At 42.0% G+C, this 26383-nt stretch overlaps 3 protein-coding genes across 4 annotated transcripts; all 3 read left to right on the top strand.

The window, feature by feature from the left end:
- The first annotated feature begins 614 nt into the window (after window positions 1-614).
- On the top strand, window positions 615-8483 carry actc1a (actin alpha cardiac muscle 1a). The gene is made up of 8 exons (XM_071412625.1): window positions 615-899; window positions 3834-3987; window positions 4253-4381; window positions 4692-4887; window positions 5648-5809; window positions 6027-6218; window positions 7455-7636; window positions 8221-8483. The coding sequence occupies exons 2-8, from the start codon at window positions 3859-3861 to the stop codon at window positions 8362-8364; spliced, it is 1134 nt and encodes a 377-aa protein (XP_071268726.1). The 5' UTR covers window positions 615-899; window positions 3834-3858; the 3' UTR covers window positions 8365-8483.
- A 910-nt stretch (window positions 8484-9393) lies between these two features.
- On the top strand, window positions 9394-13635 carry LOC139582539 (inactive Rho GTPase-activating protein 11B-like). 2 transcript variants are annotated; one of them, XM_071412627.1, is made up of 8 exons: window positions 9394-9813; window positions 10576-10672; window positions 10837-10957; window positions 11164-11299; window positions 12283-12431; window positions 12812-12894; window positions 13028-13124; window positions 13241-13635. In XM_071412627.1, exons 1-7 carry the CDS (start codon window positions 9620-9622, stop codon window positions 13082-13084), a joined length of 837 nt encoding a protein of 278 aa, XP_071268728.1. In that variant the 5' UTR covers window positions 9394-9619; the 3' UTR covers window positions 13085-13124; window positions 13241-13635. The 2 variants fall into 2 exon arrangements, with proteins under 2 accessions (XP_071268728.1, XP_071268727.1); XM_071412626.1 differs by having other exon boundaries at window positions 12751-12894.
- Window positions 13636-13778: 143 nt separating this feature from the next.
- On the top strand, window positions 13779-26325 carry scg5 (secretogranin V). The gene is made up of 6 exons (XM_071412628.1): window positions 13779-13904; window positions 17780-18014; window positions 20542-20691; window positions 24406-24518; window positions 25094-25147; window positions 25391-26325. Exons 2-6 carry the CDS (start codon window positions 17792-17794, stop codon window positions 25514-25516), a joined length of 666 nt encoding a protein of 221 aa, XP_071268729.1. The 5' UTR covers window positions 13779-13904; window positions 17780-17791; the 3' UTR covers window positions 25517-26325.
- Window positions 26326-26383: the final 58 nt, after the last annotated feature.

The raw sequence follows: 26383 nt of genomic DNA, 5'->3' as shown, positions 1-26383 counted from the left end.
AACCGGTAGAGAGATATTGGATGATTGACGTGAATAAATAATGTTTTGATTGTCTGTTATGAGCCAAAAGGTGTGGGACAGGGTAAACAAATCATGCCCTTCATCAACAAAAACAGACCTGACGGATAAATAAGCTTCTGTCATATTCAGCGACAACACTTGTTGGCTATTTGAGACGTACGTTCATATGCAAAAGAAAAATATAAACATTCTCAATGTATGCTTTAGTAATTTATAATCATTATAAATATCCAAATCACTATGCAAATTATGTAAAACATGCAGATGAATTGTGTGTCATATGTCTTTCCTTCTCTCCATTTATAACACAATAACAGACCGGCTAAATCTGATATAACAGTAGACTATTTTAGCTCCCCAAATCCCAAGAGCCAGAAATTCCTTGACAGTTTTGTTGCATTGTCTGAGCTAATCATCTTCCACCTTTTTATAAAAGTCAAACGTCAGACTGAAAGAGAATTATTTCACATCAATCAGTTAACACCTTCATCATGACCCAACTACAGTATAATCAACCATAACACAATAATGGAAAAAAATCTTGAAATAATCCCTTTCACTTCCCTCTGCCAACCATTTCTTATTTTTGTACCAGTCGGACAGCCAGGCAGTCAGGGGCGGTACTAGAACCCTCCGTCTCCTAGGTAACTACACTCCGTTTTAGATGGCGTCCCGTCAGGAAGGAGGCCTCTGAGTGACACAGGATAGACTTTCTAGTGAACCGTTATCTAGAAGTTCTTATTTGGGCTTGTATAAACTCTTGGTCCCGCCTCCAGGCTCCAGGCCGCTGATCCTGGGACAAGGGGGCATATTTAAGGGACACCTCTCACCCTCATCCTTTTATCTCAGTGGAAACTCCAGTCTTGGCGTACAACTTGGTGAGTGTCTTCTTTCTGCTATTGTTCATGTTCCAGTACTTCCCTGTGGCACTGTTTCTCTATTGGACTCAGTACGTCCCTGTGGCACTGTTTCTCTATTGGACTCAGTACTTCCCTGTGGCACTGTTTCTCTATTGGACTCGGTACTGCCCTGTGGCACTGTTTCTCTATTGGACTCAGTACTGTCTATAACACTGTTTCTCTATTGGACTCTGTACTGCCCTGTGGCACTGTTTCTCTATTGGACTCAGTACTGTCTATAACACTGTTTCTCTATTGGACTCGGTACTGTCTATAACACTGTGTCTCTATTGGACTCGGTACTGTCTATAACACTGTTTCTCTATTGGACTCGGTACTGTCTATAACACTGTGTCTCTATTGGACTCGGTACTGTCTATAACACTGTGTCTCTATTGGACTCGGTACTGTCTATAACACTGTGTCTCTATTGGACTCGGTACTGTCTATAACACTGTGTCTCTATTGGACTCGGTACTGTCTATAACACTGTTTCTCTATTGGACCCGGTACTGTCTATAACACTGTGTCTCTATTGGACTCGGTACTGTCTATAACACTGTGTCTCTATTGGACTCGGTACTGTCTATAACACTGTTTCTCTATTGGACTCGGTACTGTCCAGTACCTGTAGCCGCTCTGTTTAGTGAATTATTGGACTACTTCAGACAGACGACGACAGAGAGAGGGGTGCTGAGAGGAAAATGGCTACATGACTTGTTAGTGCTAGAAAGGATCCACACTTTGTCAGCTATTCTTAGAGAGCATCATGCTCTGTGTTGTTGTCATTTTGGAAAGGGAAGAAAGGCCAGGATCTTGGTTTAACAGCCGGGTGCTACTATTGAAAGAGATAGCACATAGGGATCACCTGTAGAGTTAACACCTGCAATGGATATCTACCTACTTCTAATTGGCTTTTAGAGAAGGACGTTAATGAGAGAGCTTGAGAAGGAATTGTTTTGAGAGAAATTGTGAAGGAAGAATATTAGGAGAAAGGAAGAGCCGAAGAGAGAAATGGATAAATGAAGGGAGTCGAATGGGGAGAAAGAGACAGCAGGACAGCGGCAGTTGCCCGGCAGCCAGGGCTTGTTGTGATTGATTGACATGCCATGCTGTTGGCAACACATGCTGGTGACAGGCCATGCTGGTGGCAACACGTGTGAACAGTGACCTGTGGCTCTTGTGGATTAGAGGGGGGGGGGGGGGTAAAACAGGGCGACAGAGTGGCCACTGTGTAGTACCAGGCCTTCCGACTCCTGACCACTGGCCAGGCAACCTGACTAGGCCTCAGGCACCCTGACCAGGCCACTAATGAAGGGAGCTGTCAGGCCTCCTGACCACTGGCCAGGCCACTAATGAAGGGAGCTGTCAGGCCTCCTGACCACTGGCCAGGTCACTAATGAAGGGAGCTGTCAGGCCTCCTGACCACTGGCCAGGCCACTAATGAAGGGAGCTGTCAGGCCTCCTGACCACTGGCCAGGTCACTAATGAAGGGAGCTGTCAGGCCTCCTGACCGCTGGCCAGGTCACTAATGAAGGGAGCTGTCAGGCCTCCTGGCCGCTGGCCAGGTCACTAATGAAGGGAGCTGTCAGGCCTCCTGACCGCTGGCCAGGTCACTAATGAAGGGAGCTGTCAGGCCTCCTGGCCGCTGGCCAGGTCACTAATGAAGGGAGCTGTCAGGCCTCCTGACCACTGGCCAGGTCACTAATGAAGGGAGCTGTCGTGCCTCCAGGCCACTAATGAAGGGAGCTGCCAGGCCTCTAGGCCACTAATAAAGGAAAGCTGTCAAGCCAGGGTTGGAGGGATCAGACTCAGGGGCTGGCTGGCTGGAGGGTGATGGATAGACGGATGAAGCTGGCTGGAGGGTGATGGAAAGACGGATGAAGCTGGCTGGAGGGTGATGGATAAACGGATGAAGCTGGCTGGAGGGTGATGGATAGAGTGATAGAAAGATGAAGCGATAGAGAGAGAGGTGGACTGGAGGGAGGTATGGAGGGACAGTAGCACATGCTTTGAAGGGAGCAGTCGGGCTAGGGAGGGAGAGAGAGGGAAGGAAGGAAGGATAGAGGTATAGAGAGAGGGGGCTGGAGCGATAGTAACACTTGCTTTGAAGGGGTCTGTCAGACCATGGCTGGAGAGGGGGATAGAGGGATGGATGAAGGGATAGAGGGATGGATGAAGGGATAGAGGGATGGATGGAAGGATAGAGGCAGGTATGGAGAGGGACTGGAGGGACAGTAGCACATTCTGTCCAGCTCCCTTCCATGGGAAACAGGAGTTACTGTTGTGCCGACAGCTGAGGGACCTCCAGGCCACCACTGTTACTTGTCAACAGACAAGCTCCTTCAGCTGCGACATAGCTCTGTTAGAGATAGGGGAGGAGGGGGGAGGAACGGGGTAGAGGAGGGAGAGGGAGGGGATGTAGTGTTCCGTGTGGCTGCTGTTTGGAATGACAAGGGCCATGGCTAAGAATAGAGACAGTGGTGTGGGGGGCTCTACTATGTCCCTGTTTGGCTTTACAGGGCCGCTCTGACGAAGAGGGGGAAGATAGGTTATCAGTGGCCCGTAAGAGGACTAGGTTATTTCAACAACACTTTTGAAAAGGTCTTTCTAGGAACATTTGAAATATTTGCACTTTCGAAATAGTGAAAGTATGACAACATAAAAAAAAACTGATATCATGAAAATAGGCAGTGCAGTACTGTTTATATAAAACCATAATGATAAGATAATTCACCAGTCAGGATGTATTTTAATGTAACAGGTGCATCAATGTAGCTATAGTGCTTAACTGTTAATGCATAGAGGTAGCCTCCAGTCTAGTGATAATCTCATGTACTGGGTGTTTGTTATAGTGTTACTGTAATTAGCGCCCAGACGGAGCTCTTACCGCCGTGTCTCTCCTCCCAACAGAAGGTCATCCAAAACAAGACCAATCATGTGTGACGACGATGAGACTACTGCCCTCGTGTGCGACAACGGCTCTGGCCTGGTCAAGGCTGGTTTCGCCGGTGATGACGCTCCCCGCGCTGTGTTCCCATCCATCGTTGGACGCCCCCGTCACCAGGTACGCTACTTGCAGAGAAAGAACGGATAGCCATTGCCGGTTACGAACGGATTTGTTTGTGTACTTATGCCATGACGTAAAAGTTACGAGGTTATAAGGTGACATATTGTGATGTAGTGATACAGATAATGTAGTGTAGTTTACGTTTGTAGCGTTGCATTGGTAATAGCACGCACGTCTAGCCATGCGTAAATTTGGGGTAAAGTATGATTCACGCGTTGTGCGTATTGCGAACCCTCCTGACCTATGCTTCCTCTCTATGCAGGGTGTGATGGTGGGAATGGGACAGAAGGACAGCTATGTGGGAGACGAGGCTCAGAGCAAGAGAGGTATCCTGACTCTGAAGTACCCCATCGAGCACGGTATTATCACCAACTGGGACGACATGGAGAAGGTGGGTACGAGAGACAAGATGCTACTAGAGATATTGGACACGATTGTAGGATGACAAAAGCAGTACTTCATATCTCAAGATACACACATACTTAGAGACAAGAAGTGAAGGATACTATCCAATATGAAGTTAAGACTTATCGACACACATAAATATTTTAAAAAAGGAACATAGGAAATATTTTTGGAGCTAAATTATGCCAAACAGCATGACTTCAAAGGGACAGCTTAATCTTTCTCTATCTCACAATGTGTTATATTGTTCCAGAACCACGTCTCTGACCGTGTCTGTCCTCTACTTCCTCTACCAGATCTGGCACCATACCTTCTACAACGAGCTGCGTGTGGCCCCTGAGGAGCACCCCACCCTGCTCACTGAGGCCCCCCTCAACCCCAAGGCCAACAGGGAGAAGATGACCCAGATCATGTTTGAGACTTTCAACGTCCCCGCCATGTACGTCGCCATCCAGGCCGTGCTGTCTCTTTACGCCTCCGGTCGTACCACTGGTGAGAAACGAGCAGAGGAGAAATGCTCCATACATTAACATACAATTCAGATCCAGTGCATTATTGTGTCTCATGCAACCTTTCACTACATGAATCGTAGTTTACACCATTTAAGATGAACATAAAGCTGTTCTATTCTATTTCCTCTGGTTGTACCACTGGTGAGTTTCCACAGGACGTCAGACCATCACATTTACCAGAACCACAATAAACACGACATGGTGTAATGCCACAGAAGCAATATATTGACTTCTATCAAGACGTGCTTTAACATTAACAAGTGCTGCTCACATTACTCACATGATACCTTAGAGACTCTATAGGGATAGTGATCTACTACAACAGGGATAGACAACTAGATTCAGCCATGGGAAGTTCTTGTCCGAGTGGATGGTCAGGGTCGCCGGAAACATAATTATAATCATTTGTACACTGCAAATTGACCACAGGTAAGCCCAAAAAATGTCAGACCTTCATTACATTGAGACACCATCACATATGTCTCTCTTTTATTAGTGGGAATACTTGGGAACAGAATTTTTTTTGCTGAATTCCTGGTGATTTTGCAGTCTTTAAAAAAAAATTATTAGAATTTTTTACTAAAAACTTTGGGGGAGCAAAAACAAATATATTGCGGCCCAGTAGTTAGTGTAGTGCAGGGGGCCATCTGTTGCCGACCCCTGCACTACCGTATCCAACCACAAGTTATACGTGAAAGCAGTAGGTCCGTGATCTGTGTCCACCTCCATCCTTTCCTCAGGTATTGTTCTGGACTCTGGTGATGGTGTGACCCATAACGTGCCCATCTATGAGGGTTATGCTCTGCCCCACGCCATCATGCGTCTGGATCTGGCGGGTCGCGACCTCACTGACTACCTGATGAAGATCCTGACAGAGCGTGGCTACTCCTTCGTGACCACCGGTAAGATGGACACATACAGGATATAGTTATACAGAGACAAGATGAGAGAACATCTTTGAGGCTCTACGTAGCGTCTACATTTACATTTAAGTCATTTAGCAGACGCTCTTATCCAGAGCGACTTACAAGTTGGTAAGTCTATGAGGCTCTATGTAGCCTTTATGTAGCGCCTAATGTAGAATTTGATTCACCAACACTCTGAATCTGCCCCCTACAGCCGAGCGTGAGATCGTGCGTGACATCAAGGAGAAGCTGTGCTACGTGGCCCTGGACTTTGAGAATGAGATGGCCACCGCTGCCTCCTCCTCCTCTCTGGAGAAGAGCTATGAGCTGCCTGACGGTCAGGTCATCACCATCGGCAACGAGCGTTTCCGTTGCCCAGAGACCCTCTTCCAGCCTTCCTTTATTGGTGCGTATCTCCCTCCCTCTCTCTCCATGGTCTGACAGATCCCTTCTCTCTCTCTCTCTCCTCCTCTACCCCTCTCTCTCTCCTCCTCTGCCTCTCTCTCTCTCTCTCTCTCCTCCTCTGCCTCTCTCTCTCTCCTCCTCTGGTCTGGTCTGTCTGTCTGTCTGTCTGTCTGTCTGTCTGTCTGTCTGTCTGTCTGTCTGTCTGTCTGTCTGTACGTACCTCTGGTTCATCTATTCCTTACCTAACCTTACCATGTAGCTTTCCAAACACTTACTTTCACATTAGACTCCATTAGACTGGAGCTCCCGAGTGGCGCAGCGGTCTAAGGCACTGCATCTCAGTGCTAGAGGTGTCACTACAGACCCCGGGTTCGATTCCAGGCTGTATCACAACCGGCCGTTATTGGGAGTCCCATAGGGTGGGGCACAATTGGCCCAGTGTCGTCCGGGTTTGGGTTTGGCCGGGGTAGGCCGTCTGTCTCTCTTTCTTCTCCTTCATTTTTTAAGAAATTAATTTGTTGAAACTGTTCAATTATTGTCTTTCTCTCTCTTTGAGTCAACTACTCACCATTTATTCACTGCGGTGCTAGCTAGCTGTAGCTTATGCTTTCAGTACTAGATTCATTCTCTGATCCTTTGATTGGGTGGACAACATGTCAGTTCATGCTGCAAGAGCTCTGATAGGTTGGAGGACGTCCTCCGGAAGTTGTCATAATTACTGTGTAAGTCTATGGCGAGACTGAAAACCATGAGCCTCATAGGTTTTATATTAAAGTTGATGTACCCAGAGGAGGATGGAAGCTAGCTGTCCTCCGGCTACACCATGGTACTACCCTACAGAGTGCTGCTGAGGCTACTGTAGACCTTCATTACGAAACAATGTGTTTTAATCAATTATTTGGTGACGTGAACATATTTAGTATAGTTTTATCTAAAAAGGAAGAAAAAAAAATGAAGAATTTTACATTTAAAAAAAAATGAAATTCACTGAGGAGGATGGTCCTCCCCTTCCTCTTCTGAGGAGCCTCCACTGGTTGCCATATATGTTACAGCACTGCTCTGCCCTCTAGTCTCCAATGGACAATACATTCAGTTACAGTTACAGAGTCCACATACGTAGCCATTTACTGTGAGCATCATCTATTCCTTACCTTTCTAACTCCTGTTGGTCACCTAGGGTCCTGTCTGTAGAGGTGTCGTTGCTCACTAAGTGTCTCTTCTCATCTCACCTGCTCAGGTATGGAGTCCGCTGGTATCCATGAGACCGCCTACAACAGCATCATGAAGTGCGACATTGACATCCGTAAGGACCTGTACGCCAACAACGTCCTGTCAGGAGGAACCACCATGTACCCTGGTATTGCTGACCGTATGCAGAAGGAGATCACTGCTCTGGCCCCCAGCACTATGAAGATTAAGGTGGGGGAACATTTATATTCAACACAGGAGGAACTCTGTTCCAATGTCCACCAGGGTTGGGGTGAATTTCATTTCAATTCCAGTCAGTTCAGCAAGTACAATGAAATTCCAATTCTCTTCAATGCTTTGAAGAAAATTTGGAATTTGGGAATTGGAATTTGGTGTCCACACTAGGGCACGAGTTATAAACGAAGCCATGTCTTGGGCGTGTATTCTAAGTGGTATGATAGTATGGAGTAGTTACAACAATATCAGAGCCTTGGATAAGCTGTAGGTCTACAGGATTTGTGTTCGGCAGTACATGGGTACACACAACTCTGGTTAAAATAAGCAACACTGTCTGTCCACTGTGCTAGAGAGCAGCAACAACTTCTGAAGAGTTCTTAACCTACCCTCTACATTTCCTTCCATACGATCCACTACAATATCATGCTAAAAATGGCATTTTGACTAGAGTGGTTAACTCTGTATACCCACAGCTCTTATTCAAATAAGCAACACGTGTACACTGCACCGTGCAGGAAAGGACAATAGCCTCTGAGTTCTTAACTGACCCACCACATCTCCTCCACCTCCTCCTCTAGATCATCGCTCCCCCCGAGCGTAAGTACTCGGTCTGGATCGGCGGCTCCATCCTGGCCTCTCTCTCCACCTTCCAGCAGATGTGGATCAGCAAACAGGAGTACGACGAGGCAGGTCCTTCCATCGTCCACAGGAAGTGCTTCTAAAACATCCCATCTACCCACACCTTCTCCATACACATTCACGCTCCTTCTGTTGTTTGCATTTCTACCTATGTCTTGTGCTGTATATACAGTTGTAATAAAATAGTTGTCTGTAACAATAATCACTGAGATACTCGTTGTTGGTCATCTGTTGCTGGGTTTGAGGGAACACACATTCAGAATACAGAAAATGGTCAAATTTACAATGGTGATTAGACCAAAGCATCTGGCCCCTCAGTTATATTAACTGTTGTAATTAAATCATCATCCACCACATCATGAAATTATAGGCATATCTCCCAAATGAAGATGCTGGTAACAGTATACCTTCGATTTCAACACAACGACTAGTAGGCCTACATCCAAATATCACACAATATTGTTTCCTTCATCAATTTACTCAAAATACAGCAGCACCCTTAGCCAGTTGACCTTATCTGAAGTAATGTCTTAGCCAGTTGACCTTATCTGAAGTAATGTCTTAGCCAGTTGACCTTATCTGAAGTAATGTCTTAGCCAGTTGACCTTATCTGAAGTAATGTCTTAGCCAGTTGACCTTATCTGAAGTAATGTCTTAGCCAGTTGACCTTATTTGAAGTAATGTCTTAGCCAGTTGACCTTATCTGAAGTAATGTCTTAGCCAGTTGACCTTATCTGAAGTAATGTCTTAGCCAGTTGACCTTATCTGAAGTAATGTCTTAGCCAGTTGACCTTATTTTAAGTAATGTCTTAGCCAGTTGACCTTATCTGAAGTAATGTCTTAGCCAGTTGACCTTATCTGAAGTCATTTCTGTATTCGACATTGCATCCTTCTTGAAAGTCAAGAGTGACTGATCTACCTTGCATCACCTTGCATCATAAAAAACTACCCAATATGATTTGTAGATCATTCAGTCACAATTTACCCATGATAGATCACGGTTTTGATGCTCTCGAACACAGCCATTGACGAGGCCAGAGCTAGGCAGGTTCAACCTGTAAGCCTACTAAGCGCTAAGGTGATGATATAGCGCCGCCTTCAGTCTGATTAATGTATTGCATCTTCCAGGCAGAGGCTCTTTCATTGAAGGGTGTGTCCTCACAGTGCCACAGGTGATAATGATGCCAATAATTGCACACGAGGAACAACAAGTGACTTTTCAGAGTCATCAGCAATTGTGCTGTTAAAATAGTTTACCTGGAAGAAACTGCTAAATAACATTTAGGACTACACTGCTTTTACTGCTTATTTTTCACCTGCAAGAAGAGTGACAGAAAAATGAAGATTTCAGATCGGCCTAGTGACACGGTCCGTCTCTCTGTATTGGAACATCTCCGTGTGGTTCACGGGATAAAGCTGAAGAACTGTGGACGGAAGAAAGAGGAAAGGTTTACAGGTGGTACCAAAGTGTTTGGAGTTCCACTGGAGAGTTTGCCGTTTTGTTACATGCCTCAGTGTGGGCTGCTACCCTGGTAAGAAACTAGGGTTGCAAAGGTACCGGTAACTTGACCAAACTTACCTGAATCTTCCGTCATTTTGATAATTAACAGTCTATGGCAATATATCGTAATTTTTTTTTTTTATATACTTTAATAACTTTATAGAAACATTTATTTTATAGATATATATTACACTTTAAAAAAAAATGTATAGCTGTGTCCATGAGTTTCTAGTAGATAAAATTGCCTAATTCATGAAAAAGGCATCTAATCAACAATGGCATTATATTAAATTACCTATGCAGCTCTTCCAACTATTGACTTGTTTCACAACTGCCACCAGTTTGATGTCAAAACATTGGCAACGAATCCATATTGACACTGTAAAATATTTAAGTGTATAAAAAATAATGTTCAATGCTGACACCCTCATATTATACACCAATGATATTCACTATATTTACGATCATGTTTAATATATAAGATAATGATTTACAACTTTTAAATTTCATTTTAAAATCATTTAAATATATTTTACATGTAATAAGGCCAGAGAAGGAGACAGATAATTACACACCTGTGATAATCTGAAGTACCCAAAAGAGCCACTAGAGGTCTTTTGATAGATTACATAAAATCCTTGAAAGATACCAAAATTTCGGTAGTTAACGGAGTTTCCTGTAAAAACCCTCTTTGCTACCCTAGTAAGAACACACAGGCTCTATTCTAACAATGAACAATGTGCAACTGAAGTGAGAAATAAGAATTCATTTTAACATTACAACTTCAATGTAGCTTTCTAGTGGATGCCTGTGAGCATCTACTGGAGCATGCTGGGACTGATGGCCTTTTCAGAAAATCCGGTTCTGTTGTTCGTCTGAGGACCCTTAGGGTAAGTGTGTGACTTCAACATGCACGGATTATTGTTGATTTAAAGGATGTCAATTTAAGACTTGTTTTGTTATCTGATAGACTCTGGACTCTTTCCCCCCCCCTCTTTCCCCTCTCTCCCCCCTCTTTCCTCACCACGCCCCCACACCTCCAACAATACCACAGGCCAAACTAGACCATGGGGAGGCGTGTCTATCCACAGCCCTCCCCTGTGACGTAGCCAGCCTTTTGAAGCTGTTCTGCCGTGAGCTTCCAGACCCCCTATTCCCCTCAGACCTCCACTCAGGTAGGCAGCCTAGAGGTTGGAGAAGGTCGTTGGTTTAAATCCCGGCTCAAAATGGGGGAATTTCTGGGCCCATATTCATAAAATGTCTCAGAATAGAATTGCTGATTTAGGATCAGGTCCACTGCTCTGAGGTGTTTCATGAATACAGGTCCTGTGTGAAGTGAGTCTGTGACAATAATAGACAGCAACACATTTTCTTTCTCCAGCCCTGCTGAAGGCCCAGCTATTACCCACTTTGGAGGAGAGGGCCTTGGCCACCCAGCTGCTGTCCTGCCTACTGCCTGACAGGAACTTTGCCTTCCTCAGTTACTTCTTCCACTTCCTCGCAAAGGTCTCCCACAGGTAATATGTTTGGAGATAGTGTTGCTATTGTAGGGGAATAGCAGGCAACAGGGAAAGTGTACTAGACTGGTCACTCTGCTACCGTTCAGCAAATGGTTCCGACGCATCGGCTTTCGGACCAGCAGGTTCGAGACAGCTTCTACCCCCCCAAGCCATAAGACTGCTAAATAGACATTAGTTGTCTATCTTGCACTGACTCTATGCACTCACAAGACTTACACTCATCACATGCTGCTGCTACTCTGTCATTTATTTTACTCTTAATATTACCTATGCTGATGCCTAGTCACTTTACCCTGCCTTCATGTACAGTACATATCTACCTCAAATACCTAATATCCCTGCACATTGATCTGGTACTCTCTGTATATAGCTATTACCCCTGCACATTGATCTGGTACTCTCTGTATATAGCTATTACCCCTGCACATTGATCTGGTACTCTCTGTATATAGCTATTACCCCTGCACATTGATCTGGTACGGGTACTCTCTGTATATAACTATTACCCTGCACATTGATCTGGTACTGGTACTCTCTGTATATAACTATTACCCTGCACATTGATCTGGTACTGGTACTCTGTATATAACTATTACCCCTGCACATTGATCTGGTACTCTCTGTATATAGCTATTACCCCTCCACATTGATCTGGTACTCCCTGCATATAGCTCTACTCACTGCAATTTATTAATCTTGTATTTTTTTATTTTAACTCTCCATTGTTGGGAAGGGCTTGAAAGCAAGCATTTCACAGTAAAGTCTACACCTGTTGTATTCAGGGCATGTGACATAACATTTGTCTTGGAGCTTAGCTCTTGTCCCGTAAAGGTCCAGACCATTCTTTTTCTGGAACTCCGATTGAGACAATAATAATATACCATTTAGCAGATGCTTTTGATCCTACAAGTGACTTGTAGTTCTGGTTCTTATTGAGATCATCAATTGTCTTTGCTCTGCTTTTCTATCATTTTTCTAAGGTGTGCAGAGAACAGGATGACCAATAGTAACCTGGCTGTGATCTTTGCCCCGAGCCTGCTTCCTCCCAGCCACGGAACAGAGGGGATGGACACATATATGAAACTCAAGGCTGTGGTCTATACCTTCATAGAGAATGTACATTCATTTGGTATGACTCTCACACCCCTCACTCTCCACCTCGATTGCTTTCACCCATCAGATGTAGGACGGGACTCGTATAATGATGTGATGTAGGGGGGCTCCCGATTGGCGCAGCGTTTTAAGGCACTGCATCTCAGTGCTAGAGGCGTTACTACAGACCCTGGTTCGATTCCAGGCTGTATCACAACCGGCTGTGATTGGGAGTCCCATAGGGCGGCGGACAATTGGCCTAGTGTCGTTAGGGTTTGGCCAGGTTAAACAATCGTTGTAAATAAGAATTTGTTCTTAACTGACTTGCCTAGTTAAATAAAAAAGTCTGTCTATAGGTGTGGTTCCTCAGGTGATCATGGAGGGCGTCCCAGGTCATGCTGAAATGTCTCCCTGCAGGAAGAGACGGCCACTCAGAAAGAGCCTGGGTTTGGAGGCCTTCCCAGACATTCAGCTTTTCAGGAACAAAACATTTTGCTCAGGTACATGTTTACAAACTATTTTTCCACATACATTTGGGCTGTCAGATTGTGTGTGCAGTATAATGACAATGTTTCAGAGGCTTATCATTTGAGCTTGTGATAAATTCATCATGAAATTAACTTCTTTACCCAGGGAAACCAGGCTCAAGTCCTTCAGCTCGGTTGGCCAGATCTCCCTCCACCCCAGTGAGGACAGAGAGCTGCAGAGTACAGAGCAAAACACTCAAAAGGTAAATTGTAGTTTTGTATGATATATCTTCTTAACAGAGAAAGCGATCAAGGTAGGGTCCTGCCCCACATGGGTGGAACTATTACCAGTTTTCATTCCCTGTCCGTCCCTCCTCAGAATGGATTCGGGAAACGTTGGGTGTTTTTCGGCCAAAAGGCTGAAGGGAGGTGACAGTATCCGCAGGTATCCTGGTCTGTCTGGTCTGGGAAAGCTGAACCTAACCCCCTGGAAGAGCAGGAGACGCACCACTCTGTAGTCTCTATCAAATGGAGAGATCTCAATTCATCAGACATCAAGGCCCATATCTCAGTTGTCATTGTTTTGCATTGAAGATGAAAATGAAACCCTATGAATGTCACATTTTATTGTAAAGACATTTTATTTGTCTTTAGAATCTTTTGGACTAATGGATATTTAATTTATTTCCCTGTACATATTTCCTGTAGTCCACCTGACCAACATGTCTGTAAAACTAAAATTTGTTTTAATAAATAGGTTTATTTTTAATACTACTTTGGAGTCAAAGGTATGAAAATACTATTTCAGCCACATCTTAGGCTATTGCATGTCTGTCTGCTAATTTGTAAAGCACACAAGAAAACGAATATGGCACACTGATTCGCTTAATTATTAACATTGTCCGCCGACCAATGACATTCACGGAGATGCCAGCTACTTTGGGAGCCTGGCAACAGTGGTAGGCTAATAAACTGTGGAGCAAGGACCGACTGCATCCTCGTTCAGCATTACAGGCTCTTGCTCCTCGCATCCAGGATACACGGTAAGGAAAACGCTATATTGTAAGGTTCAGATAAATATCGTATAGGTCTTTTCGATATGCCTAACCAGTAGCCTAATGATATTGGAAAAATTGCATCTGTTGAATTCATATAGTTTATTGGTGTATCTAAATCTTGGGATGACCGTAGCGGACTCTGTATCATATTTCCCTCTGACGTAGGCCTAAACGTTTGATGGCGGACCTACATTTTGTTTTCACAGAAAAGTGGCAGACGCACATATGCCTTGATACCACATACTGTCGGGCAATAGTTGATTTGATTATATGGCTAATTAGCCCGATGCATGCTACATGCATTTATATGCATTTCCATTCTGGCCATAATATTTACAGATGGAGAACACCGTTTTATGTGCCTAATTTTGGATTTATTATGATGGTTAGTATAGGTTATGACCATGTCAACATTATTTAGACATCAACAGCGATATTTGGGAACAAATGGTGTGTGATATTATTTTCCTATAGGGGAAACATCAATACGGTTTATTTGTACCCGCCTTATGTAACCGTTGGTTTACAGAAGGTTGTCCATACAAAACATTTGAATATTTTTGAAAATTAATAATTGATACATTTGATGTGGTAACAATGTAAATTCCTGTTTCCAGTGGCGTAACGCAGTTTCACAGGGCGCACGGTCTTTTTAAATGTTTGTGCAGAGAAATGTGTCGTTTCATCGTTTATCGTCCTATTTTGCTATGGGGCCGAGATTTGTTTGTTGTTGCTGTTTTAGAGCTCATGGATTTTTGAAATCTCATATTTGTATAACATTTAAAAATAGTAAATTTGATAGACAATTATCAGCTGTCACACCATGTAAAGGAACAACCATACAACTGGTGTCAGACACTATAAAAGGCATTAAAAATAAAAATAATTATTGTCCAAGTATTTAAAGGCATTGATTGTTTACTTCTAACATTGAGAGTATTCAAATATGTGATACTAATCTTTTGTAGCGTTGTGAAATGCTCATGGTATGTGTGTTCCAGATTTAAAACATTTAGTAAAGAAAGCATCCTTTGGGTGTAGCACATAAAAAAACTTTCATTGTTTAAGCATCTGCTGCTGAACAGTGATTACAATACGTTTTTCTCTCAATATTGACAAAAAAAATGTATCCTAAGGGGATTAGCCATCAATGACAGAGTTGACAACAGATACTCAAAACATACAAACGTTTGTAAAATATGAAAATTCATTTGAAAATCCCCAATAATAACGGTTCATCTTTTTACTGAATTTAAGATTTTTTCATTCAAGTGGTGTATACCATAAATTATCTTTTTCACAGTAGCTTTACTTATCTGAAAACAGATAATGTGTTACGTTGAATTCATCAGGCAGATTGAGTTGACAGTTTATTGTTGTGATCATGATGATTCCAGTATTGTTTGTTTTTAAATCTATCAGAAGTAGAGAACTTTCCAGACCATTACTGGTCTTGTTTCACTACATGTAATGAGGACATGAATAAGGGGTCTTTATGGTATAGCTGAACCCTTGTAATTCCTTATTAATATACAGTGCCTTCAGAAAGTACTCATACCCCTTGATATATTCCACATTTTGTGTTACAGCCTGTATTCAAAATGGATGACGTATTGAAGAACATGTCCCCCATCTAAACCCCATAATGTCAAAGTTAAAACATATTTTTTGAAATGTTAGCACATATCTCATTTACATAAGTATTCACACCCATGAAGCAATACTTTGTAGAAGCACCTTTGGCAGTAATTACAGCTGTTAGTCTTTCTGGGTAAGGGCTTTCCACACCTCGATTGTAGAACATTTTCCCATAATCGTTTTCAAAATTCATCAAGCTCTATCAAATTGGTTGTTGATCATTGCTAGACAACCATTTTCAGGTCTTGACATAGATTAAGAAGATTTAAGTTTATCTCAGCCACTCAGGAATATTCACGGTCTTCTTGGTGAGAAATTCCAGTGTAGATTTGGCCTGTTGGGCTGTGTTAAGTTATTGTCCTGCTGAAATGTGACTTCATATACCAGTGTCTGGTGGAAAGCAGACTGAACCAGGTTTTCTTCTAGGATTTTGTGTTTAGCTCCATTCAGTTATTTTTTTATCCTGAAAAACTCCCCTGTCCTTAACGATTACAAGCATGCCCATAACATGATGCAGCCACCACTATGCTTGAAATATGAAGAGTAGTACTCAGTAATGTTGTATTAGATTTGCCGCAAACATAACACTGTGTTCAGGACAAAAAGTAAATTGTTTTGCCATATTTTTCAGTGGTACTTTAGTGCTTTGTGGCAAACAAGATGCATGTTTTGGAATATTTATTTTCTCTACAGGCTTCCTACGTTTCACTCTGTCAATTAGGTTAGTATTGTGGAGTAACTACAATGTTGTTGATCCAACCTCAGTTTTCTCCTATCACAGCCATTAAACTACAACTTTTTTTAAAGTCACGGTGAAATCCCTTAGAGGTTTCCTTCCTCTCCGGCAACTGAGTTAGGAAGGACGCCTGAATCTTTGTAGTGACTGGGCGTATTGATACACCATCCAAAGTGTAATACATAGCTTCACCATGATCAAAGGGATATTCAATGTCTGCTTTTTTTCTTTTATTTTTACAAGTCCACCAATAGGTGTCCTTCTTTGAAAGGCATTGGAAAACACAGTAGCAATTTAGCTTTTCCTCAGTAGCTTTATTACTCAAACTATTTCAATGTAACATTTTTGTATCTGTCAGGCAGATTGAGTTGACAGTTTATGGTTGTGATCATGATGATTCCAGTATTAGTTAGATTTAAAAACAGAAGTAGAGAACTTTCCAGACCATTACTGGTCTTTGTGGTTGAATCTGTGTTATAAATTCACTGCTCAACTGATCATCGTATGTGTGGGGTATAGACATGAGGTAGTCATTCAAAATTCATGTTAAACTATTATTGAGCACAGAGTAAGTCCATGCAACTGTGACTTTTAACTTCTGAATTTATTTAGGGTTGCCATAACAAAGGGGTTGAATGCTTATGGACTCAAGACATTTCAGCTTTTCATTTTTAATTAATTTGTACAAATTTCAAAAAAGATTATTCCAATTTGACATGAGGTATTGTGTGTAGGCCAGCGACAAAATCTAAATTTAATAAATAAAAAACAGGCTGTACTACAACAAAATAGGCATTTCAAGGCATAGAGTCGACATGGAAATGAATAATATTGAAAGTATTTTCGAAAATTACCAAAACAAATCTATTCCCTTAAAATTATCCTAAATGAACATTTTAAGATCAAATAATGGGAGAAAAAAAATGTTGTTCACAAAATTAAACTTTACCTGCCGGACAAGGATTGTCCCGACTTTTAGTAATTCTTGAGCAAATTTCCTGCTATTCTACACAGTTTGCCATGAAGCTGAGCGAAACATGTTGCAGTTTTATAGCTAATTTCCTGACATGTTTATACTGTATGCTATCTGGTAAGTTTGTGTTCTATGCCAGTGCCTGCGTTAAAGCCTGCCACCTTATCCTTCAATGGAGACCTTCCTTTTATAAGTGCCTAATTGTCCATTTATCCACTTTGTTTAGTTTTTTTGTTTATGAATACATGTGTATAGATGATGTAATGCATTATTAATGATGGTCTGTGCCATGTTTGACTTTGATTGTTCCACAATGTGGTATAAAAAGAACTATTCTAACTCCATACAGTTTTTTTTAATGATGGTTTAATGGTTCCTGTCAGATGGACTTTCTTCTGATGAAATAGAATATAATTAGAACACGTTCTTCAGTTGCATTTTCTACTGAATACATTAGACACAACATATAAGCCTATTAGACATTATAAGCAACAGTGTTTTTATCTCCTATAGCCGACATCAGAGATGGCTTCGGCGGTCAGGTTGAGGAGAACAGTGCTGCTGATTGTTCTGGTGTGTATAGCGGGGTTGGCATCGGCCCGGAGCCCCCGCACGGCGGACCAGGTATCTGAGGCCGACATTCAGCGTCTCCTACACGGAGTCATGGAGCAGCTGGGCATCGCTCGGCCCAGGGTCGAGTACCCTGCTCACCAGGCCACCAACATCGTGGGGCCACAGAGCATCCAAGGTAGGTGATTATGGTCCATGATTTCTAATGTATGGGTTAAAGGAGTTGTCTGTTATAGTCATGGGTATGGATAGTAGTTTCCAGTGTTATCTATTTTGTTCTTATTATGTATGCATTTGTTTTTGGTCAATCACCACGTTTCCATCCAACCACAATGTGGATTAATTGACTCATAAAAAAAATAACTTCAGGACTTATGTAAACAGCAAATTTGTCTTAAAAATGTTGACTAAACAAAATACTCATGACAAGGTGGGATCTTTTGTCAGGGAAATTGATTATGGGTCAATTTCGGTGGAAATGCTTTTATGCGCAAATATTGATATGAAAACAATCATATCGCAGTAAACTTGGAGTCATGCGACGTTTCATTGTACTACCGAAGATGATCTATTATATTGACAAGATGGTCCAGTGACTGCTCTAACAATGGAAATATAGTACATGTCCTCAAAGATGTAAGGCAGGTGAGATCAGGTGGGACCATTCTAGCCAATGAGAGGGCAGATACGCCAGGCTCAACTTAGTCGTTTTTCTCAAAGTTTCTGGAATGCCACGTGCTTACATCAGTACTTTTGGAACAACCTAAACAATTTAAAAAACAAACATATATTTGATCAAATAAGCCTCACATAATTCGACACTCTCATAGACATCCAGGGGCGGACTAGGACAAAATCGGAACTGGCATTTCTAACACAACGACCCATTCTTTTCCTTGGGGCCCCCACAGTTTTCTCAAGGCCCCCATTTATTAGTGAGATAATGATCATTTTGTGCAACAAACCCAAGTTAGACAGGCCTACTGGGCTAAAAATGGACCAGCCCATCTGGTATTTGCCCGAAATGTCAGATGGCCAGTCCACTTCTGTAGACCTCCCCACTTGGTCTGCTTATCTTGCATGGACAGATTTTGGGTGTAAATTCTTTCCCTTTTACTCTCTGGTACTACCACATGGAAGGCATGCAAAGTCTATAGGCAGATGGAATAAATTATGATAAACTTTACAACTTATTCCTTAACTTCATAAAATATGGTGGTTAAGTCCACAGTGATGAGCTTAATGCAAATGTCCACTAAATATAGGGTAGGCTATCATTTGAATGACGCTGGTGACATGATGATCGGTGCTTGGCTGCAAATTGTCAAATACAAATCCGTTTTTTTATTCATATCATCATATAACTGTACCTGTCTGCTGTATCAGAGAACCATCTAGAGAGTATCCACCAACACCAGCCTGGGCAAGTTTCCTTTGTGACAAAACCATCAGTAAAGTTGAAAATGCGATGGAAACCTGAGAACTTACCCGCAAAAAGTTTTTTTTTTTTAATGTTCACTACGTCATTACGCACATCCTTTTAACAGCAACAAGTCAGTTGGATGGAAACACCACTCTGGTGTGTCACGTTCGCTGGAATAATCATCGGACCAAGGTGCAGAGCGATATGGTTTCCACATTTAATAGAGAAACACACAAAACAATAAGGAAGTAAAAGAAACGTGACGACAATGGAGTGCTAACATGCAACTACACAAACAATATCCCACAAAACACAGGTGGAAAAATCCTACTTAAATATGATCCCCAATTAGAGACAACGATAGCCAGCTGCCTCTAATTGGGAATCATACCAAACACCAACATAGAAAAACAAAACTAGAACCCCACATAGAAAATATAAACTAGACTACCCCCCCCCCCCCCCCAGTCACGCCCTGACCTACTCCACCATAGAAAATAAGGACTCTCTATGGTCAGGATGTGACATGGTGGGAAAATTAGCATATTGTTTTTATGCAGATGTTAGAATATTTGCATGGAAATCTGTCACCAATTGGATGGAAACCTTCTAAATACCTGACTAATAATAAACCAAGCTAGTGAAGTACAGTAACAACAGGACTATAGCTAACAAAATAGGTTGTCAACTTTATTATGTTAACAGTATGAAATGGTGTACAACCATCAGCTTAGTTTGTGTATATCTGGGATGTGTCATGATTTGGCCGATGGTTACGTCTAAGAAATATACTCTACCCTCTAAAGCAGGACATTTAAAAACAATATTCCCTACTAGTTTTTACACCACAGGCAGTCGTGTGCCCAGTTCAAAGCCTGGGAGAAATCACTGCTATAATGGAGTTTACATCAATGTAGAAGCTATTTTATATGTGCTCCTGCCAAATGTTAATCAGGAGTATTAAGGGGATATATTCTGTGGGAGAGAGAACATTTTTTTTCACCAAGCCAATGGTTATAGTTCCCAGTACCATTATGGAGATTACGTTGACGTTTCTGTCCTTGGGTTTCTATACTTGGGATTTTGTTTTGGACATGGAACGTATAAACAATATGGTGATATCTAGGCTGAGTAGGTGATATTCCTTATTCTTATTAAGATATTGATTTGACTTTCAAAATGCAGTAATCACATTTAAAATGTAAAAACAGTAGTAAACATGTCCTCTCGGTCAATGAATAAACAATAAGGTGTCCCTGTTATGCTGTGTTTCCTCCATTAGGTGGCGCTCATGAGGGACTGCAGCACCTGGGTCCCTATGGAAACATCCCCAACATCGTAGCTGAGCTGACAGGGGACAACATCCCTAAAGACTTCAGTGAGGACCATGGATACCCCGACCCTCCTAACCCATGTCCAGTGGGAAAGACAGGTAGACAGTTACCCTCCTAACCCCTGTCCACTAGGAAAGACAGGTAGACAGTTATCCCGACACTCCTAACCCCAGTCCACTAGGAAAGACTGGTAGACAGTTACCCTCCTAACCCCTGTCCAGTGGGAAAGACAGGTAGACAGTTACCCTCCTAACCCCTGTCCACTAGGGAAGACTGGTAGACAGTTACCCTCCTAACCCATGTCCAGTGGGAAAGACAGGTAGACAAGTTACCCTCCCCTCTACGGACCCCGGATCCGGGATCATCCTCATCAAAAAAGCTGACTAGCCTAGCCTAGCGCCACAGGGATATAATATAATATCATTTCATGAAATCACAAGTCCAATACAGCAAATGAAAGATAAACATCTTGTGAATCCAGCCAACATTTCCGATTTTTAAAATGTTTTACAGCGAAAACACAATATATTTATGTTAGCTCACCACAATAGCCAAACACACAGCGCCATGTTTCCACCGCAAAGGTAGCTTTCACAAAACCCACAAATAGAGATAAAATTAATCACTAACCTTTGAACAACTTCATCAGATGACAGTCTTATAACATGTTATACAATACATTTATGTTTTGTTCGAAAATGTGCATATTTATAGCTACAAATCCTGGTTTTACATTGTGAATACGGCGCCATAATTTCTCCGGACAATTTGGTGCATTATGGACAGTCACGTAATCTAACCAAAAAACTCATCATAAACTTTACATGTTGTATAGCAAATGAAAGATACACTGGTTCTTAATGCAACCGCTGTGTTAGATTTAAAAAAAAATTACTTTAGTACAAAGTACAGCATGCAATATTCTGAGACAGCGCCCAGCAATTCTCTGCCATGTTGGAGCCAACATATTATACAAAAATACGAAATAACATAATAAATATTCTCTTACCTTTGATGATCTTCCATCAGAATGTAGTGCAAGGAGACCTATTTCCACAAATCGTTGTTTTATTTTAGAATGTCAATTTCTTCTGTCGAATTAGCAACTTTGGCTAGCATTGTGGCGCGCACATGTCCATCAACTCTTGGCGCATGGAACGAAAAACTCAGTCACAATAAACGTTAAATAAACTGGTCAAACTCGGTTGAAAATCCATCTTTATGATGTTTTTCTCATATGTATCCAATAAATTCCAAGACGGAGCATTTCGTCGTGTCTACCTAACGCATTTCAGAAGACAATGTGGGGTTCCCTGGTGAGCGGCTAAATACTGCCAATAGGGCGGACCTGTCACTCCAAAAGCTCTCATTCGGTCTCATCAAGCTAGACACCCCATTCAACATTCTACTGCCTGTTGACATCTAGTGGAAGGCGTATGAAGTGCATACAGATCCATAAATATAAGGCAATTGAATAGGCAAGGCCTGACAGGGCCCCATTTTCAGAATTTTCACTTCCTGTTTGGAAGTTTGCTGCCAAATGAGTTCTGTTTTACTCACAGATATAATTCAAACAGTTTTAGAAACTTCAGAGTGTTTTCTATCCAATAGTAATAATAATATGCATATCGTATGATCTAGAACAGAGTACGAGGCCGTTTAATTTGGCCACGATTTTTTCCCCAAAGTGAAAACAGCGCCCCCTATTTCTAAGAGGTTAACCCCTGTCCACTAAGGAAGACTGGTAGACAGTTACCCTCCTAACCACTGTTACCCTCCTGTCCAATAGGAAAGACTGGTAGACAGTTACCCTCCTAACCCCTGTCCAATAGGAAAGACTGGTAGACTGTTACCCTCCTAACCCCTGTCCACTAGGGAAGACTGGTAGACAGTTACCCTCCTAACACCTGTCCAATATGAAAGACAGGTAGACAGTTACCCTCCTAACCCCTGTCCAGTAGGAAAGACTGGTAGACAGTTACCCTCCTAACCCCTGTCCACTAGGAAAGACTGGTAGACAGTACTTATTCCACATGTACATAAAGGCCTACTATACCTTACTTTACACAAATAGACAGCTGGACACGTACTGTATTACACAACGATGTAGCCTGGGTAACAGACTTTTAGTTTCTGCATTCGATATTGCAAACAGCTACGACTAGTTGGCTAAAGCAGAAACAGATGTGCACCTACCAAGGCTATTTGTTCTGTATGATTTTGTTCTATGTAGATTAAGTATTCTGCTATAGCAGGGGATCTCAAAGTGAGGTCTGCGGACCTCTGGGGGTACGTGGAGTTCCTGTAGGGGTCCGCATCCAAATCTCAAAAGATAGTTCAATCTTGGTTTCATCAGACCAGAGAATCTTGTTTCTCATGGTCTGAGGGTCCTTTAGGTGCCATTTGGCAAACTCCAAGCGGGCTGTCATGTGTCTTTTACTGAAGAGTGGCTTCCATCTGGCCACTCTACCATGAAGGCCTGATTGGTTGTGTGCTGCAGGATTGGTTTTATTTCTGGATGTTTCTCCCATCTCCACAGAGTAACTCTGGAGCTCTGTCAGAGTGACCATCGGGTTCTTGGTCACCTCCCTGACCAAGGCCCTTCTCCCCCGATTGCTCAGTTTGGCTGGGCGGCCAGCCTGTTCCAAACTTTTTTCATTCAAGAATGATGGAGGCCACTGTGTTCTTGGGGACCTTCAATGCTGCAGAAATGTTTTGGTTCCCTTCCCCAGATCTGTGCCTCAACACAATCCTGTCTCAAACCTCTACGGACAATTCCTTTGACCTCATTGCTTGGTTTTTGCTCTGACATGCACTGTCAACCGTGGGGACCTTATAGACAGGTGTGTGCCTTTCCAAATCATGTCCATTTACCACAGGTGGACTCCAATCAAGTTGTAGAAACAGCTCAAGGATGCTCAATTGAAACAGGATGCACCTGAGCTCAATTTCGAGTCTCATAGCAAAGGGTCTGAATACTTACGTAAACAAGTTATTTCTGTTTTTTAATTTTTAATATATTTGCAGAAATGTCTAAAGCTGTTTTTCGCTTTGTCATTATGGGGTATTGTGTGTAGATTGATGGGGGGGAAAAATGATTAAATAAATTTTCAAATAATGCTTTAACCTAACAAAATGTGGAAAAAGTCAAGGGGTCTGAATACTTTCCGAAGGCACTGTATATGTTTCCTGATCTTTCTTACATCTCTCAGATATAGGACATACACTTCAAAAACAAACTTCCTTTAGACACATTCTGTTGTTCCATGTAGTGAAGCTGTTATTCAATGTGTTTGTATAGGCTAATAGGACAAATTATATTTTTCATAAAATGTTTTTATATTTTTGGGGGGATACTTCAAGAGGTCTTGGAATTCTAAATCAAATAGCTAAATAATCCATGGTATGACCTTCTTAAAACAATTCCATATAGTTTAGTGGAACCCCCCCAGACAGGGCTTAGACTGTTATGGGTTAAAATTGTAACAACATGAAAATCTCTAAATGTGTAGAATTGCAGGAAATTAGCATGAAAATTGCTAAATGTTCTCTCCGATGTCAATGTTCTCTCCCTGGGCCTTAAAAATGTTCCTTCCCAGGGCCTGAGACTTAGTTTTTCCGGCCGTGCACTGCCGAAGTCATAGTAACTCCTTGTATGCTATTTTCCTTGTATGCTATTTTCCTTGTATGCTGTACTGATTATGAGGGGGTCCCTGAGGAATTTGCTATCCCAAAAAGTTTTAGAAACCCTGTCCTATAGTATTTGGCCAATCTCTGACTCTCTGTTCTCTGCTCCCTCTTTTGTACTGTAGCCGCAGATGGGTGTCTGGAAAACGCCCCGGACACAGCAGAGTTCAGCAGAGAGTTCCAGAAGCATCAGCACCTGTTCGACCCCGAGCATGACTACCCTGCTCTGGCTAAGTGGGTGAGTGACTGGGGTGGGTGCTATGGTTTGTTTGGTTATGGATGTTGCCTATACCATCCCAAAATCAAAACTGACCTTAGATCAGAGTCAGGGGAAATGTCAGCCCACTCCACTAGGCTCAGGAGTGGATACAGTAAACCGACCTTAGATCACTCTAGTCTGCTATAATGGAGTTTACATCAATGTAGAAGCTATTTTATATGTGCTCCTGCCAAATGTTAATCAGGAGTATTAAGGGGATATTTTCTGTGGGAGAGAGAGAGAGAGAACATTTTTGTTCACCAAGCCAATGGTTATAGTTCCCAGTACCATTATGGAGATTACATTGACATGAACTAGTCCAGTCCATCTCACCCTCTATTAGGAAAAATATATTGTTTTGATTTCTACTAATTTACACCACATCTGTGGACACCAGACAAGTCAACCAGAGAAAATATATTTGTTCCCCAGAAAATGCTTAATCAATTTGTTTACAATGATTCAAGAAAAAAGGCATTTTCTGTAAAAACAAAACAATAACAAAAATATATACCTATGTGTGTCCCTACTCACTTTTGGATATTTCCTTTCAGAACAAGGAACTGTTGTACCAGAAACTGAAGGGAGGAGCCAAAAGAAGAAAAAGGGTGGGTCTATAATTGGTTTGTTTCTTTTTTTTTCTCAGATTTTTTTTGCTGCTTTTGTAGAAATGGTCTCTGTGAATCCACATCACCACAATTTATTTGTTATACCCCGAAGGAGATAATTCAACTTTAAACTCACATTTCTGGATGAAGTCAAATACATGTTTCTTTATCTTCAGCACCATGACAACTAAATATTTCCTCTCAAAAACAGGAAAGTACCCATCTTACCCTTTTTTATTCCAGAGTGTCAATAACCCCTACCTGATGGGTCAGAGGCTGAACAATGTGGTGGCCAAGAAGTCTGTTCCCCACTACCCAGAAGAGGACGAAGACTATCGCACCACCACTGCAACAAAAACCACCACCTAAACACACTGTTGTTCTAACATTACTGGCCACCATGTTCACTTCACATTATCTCAAGTAGATTTAAGCAATAAGGCCCGAGGGGGTGTGATATCTGGCCAATATACCACGGCTAAGGGCTTTTTTTGCAAGACACAACGTGGAGTGCCTGGATACAGCCCTTAGCCGTGGTATATTGGCCATATACCACAAACCCCCGAGGTGCCTTATTGCTATTATAAACTGGTTACCAACATAATTGGAGCAGTAAAAATACCTGCGTTATACGGTCTGATATACCACGGTGTCAGCCAATCAGCATTCAGGGCTCGAACCACCTAGTTTGTAATAAAACGTCACATCAGACAAGTACGTTCTCTAAATGTGTTACTTTTTCACCATGACACATCTTTGTTGACTTACGTAGCCTACTAACAATGTTAGGTACGGTAACACAGGGGTATATTGATATGTACCACTTGTGTAAAAAATAAGACATTACCATCTGTTGTCTGTTTTCAATCTATCAAAATGACTTGCTCAGGGTGGAAAATGTAACAAGCTTATGAGTTATTTTGTGCCTGTGGTCCACTGTGGCATGCAATTCAGTAATATTAGAGCAGCCTATAAAGCTGAATGTTGTCTCAATTATATATTGGATCAAACCAAAAATATGCTGTTTGTGATACAAAGTATTTAATCAAGTTGTTGTGATTTTAGCTTTTTAATATTTTTTTGGGCTCAAGCCATTATCTAACTCTCTTGCTGTTTTTTTGATGAACATTTGCTGTTAATTCTTAATAATATAAAATAAATGATTTACTCTGCAAGTTTCCCAGGTTTGAGTCCGTTTTGAATAGTATCAGAGAGGATGACGGGCGTTGGAGGGGG

The sequence above is a fragment of the Salvelinus alpinus genome, chromosome 8 (assembly GCF_045679555.1).
Source record: "Salvelinus alpinus chromosome 8, SLU_Salpinus.1, whole genome shotgun sequence".
NCBI lineage: Eukaryota > Metazoa > Chordata > Actinopteri > Salmoniformes > Salmonidae > Salvelinus > Salvelinus alpinus.
Note: the sequence above shows the minus strand (reverse complement) of the source record. Positions and strands in the feature narration are given on the sequence as shown.

What these genes read in the sequence shown, in the direction of transcription:
- scg5 (XM_071412628.1), top strand. Translation starts at nt 17,792, where the DNA reads ATGGCTTCGGCGGTCAGGTTGAGGAGAACAGTGCTGCTGATTGTTCTG. An exon ending in GGGGCCACAGAGCATCCAAG is followed by an intron (nt 18,015 to 20,541) that starts GTAGGTGATTAT and finishes TTCCTCCATTAG; the next exon opens with GTGGCGCTCATGAGGGACTG. An exon ending in GAGCCAAAAGAAGAAAAAGG is followed by an intron (nt 25,148 to 25,390) that starts GTGGGTCTATAA and finishes TTTTTATTCCAG; the next exon opens with AGTGTCAATAACCCCTACCT.
- LOC139582539 (XM_071412626.1), top strand. Translation starts at nt 9,620, where the DNA reads ATGAAGATTTCAGATCGGCCTAGTGACACGGTCCGTCTCTCTGTATTG. An exon ending in GAACAAAACATTTTGCTCAG is followed by an intron (nt 12,895 to 13,027) that starts GTACATGTTTAC and finishes TTCTTTACCCAG; the next exon opens with GGAAACCAGGCTCAAGTCCT. An exon ending in CAGAGCAAAACACTCAAAAG is followed by an intron (nt 13,125 to 13,240) that starts GTAAATTGTAGT and finishes GTCCCTCCTCAG; the next exon opens with AATGGATTCGGGAAACGTTG.
- actc1a (XM_071412625.1), top strand. Translation starts at nt 3,859, where the DNA reads ATGTGTGACGACGATGAGACTACTGCCCTCGTGTGCGACAACGGCTCT. An exon ending in ACTGGGACGACATGGAGAAG is followed by an intron (nt 4,382 to 4,691) that starts GTGGGTACGAGA and finishes TTCCTCTACCAG; the next exon opens with ATCTGGCACCATACCTTCTA. An exon ending in CTTCCAGCCTTCCTTTATTG is followed by an intron (nt 6,219 to 7,454) that starts GTGCGTATCTCC and finishes TCACCTGCTCAG; the next exon opens with GTATGGAGTCCGCTGGTATC.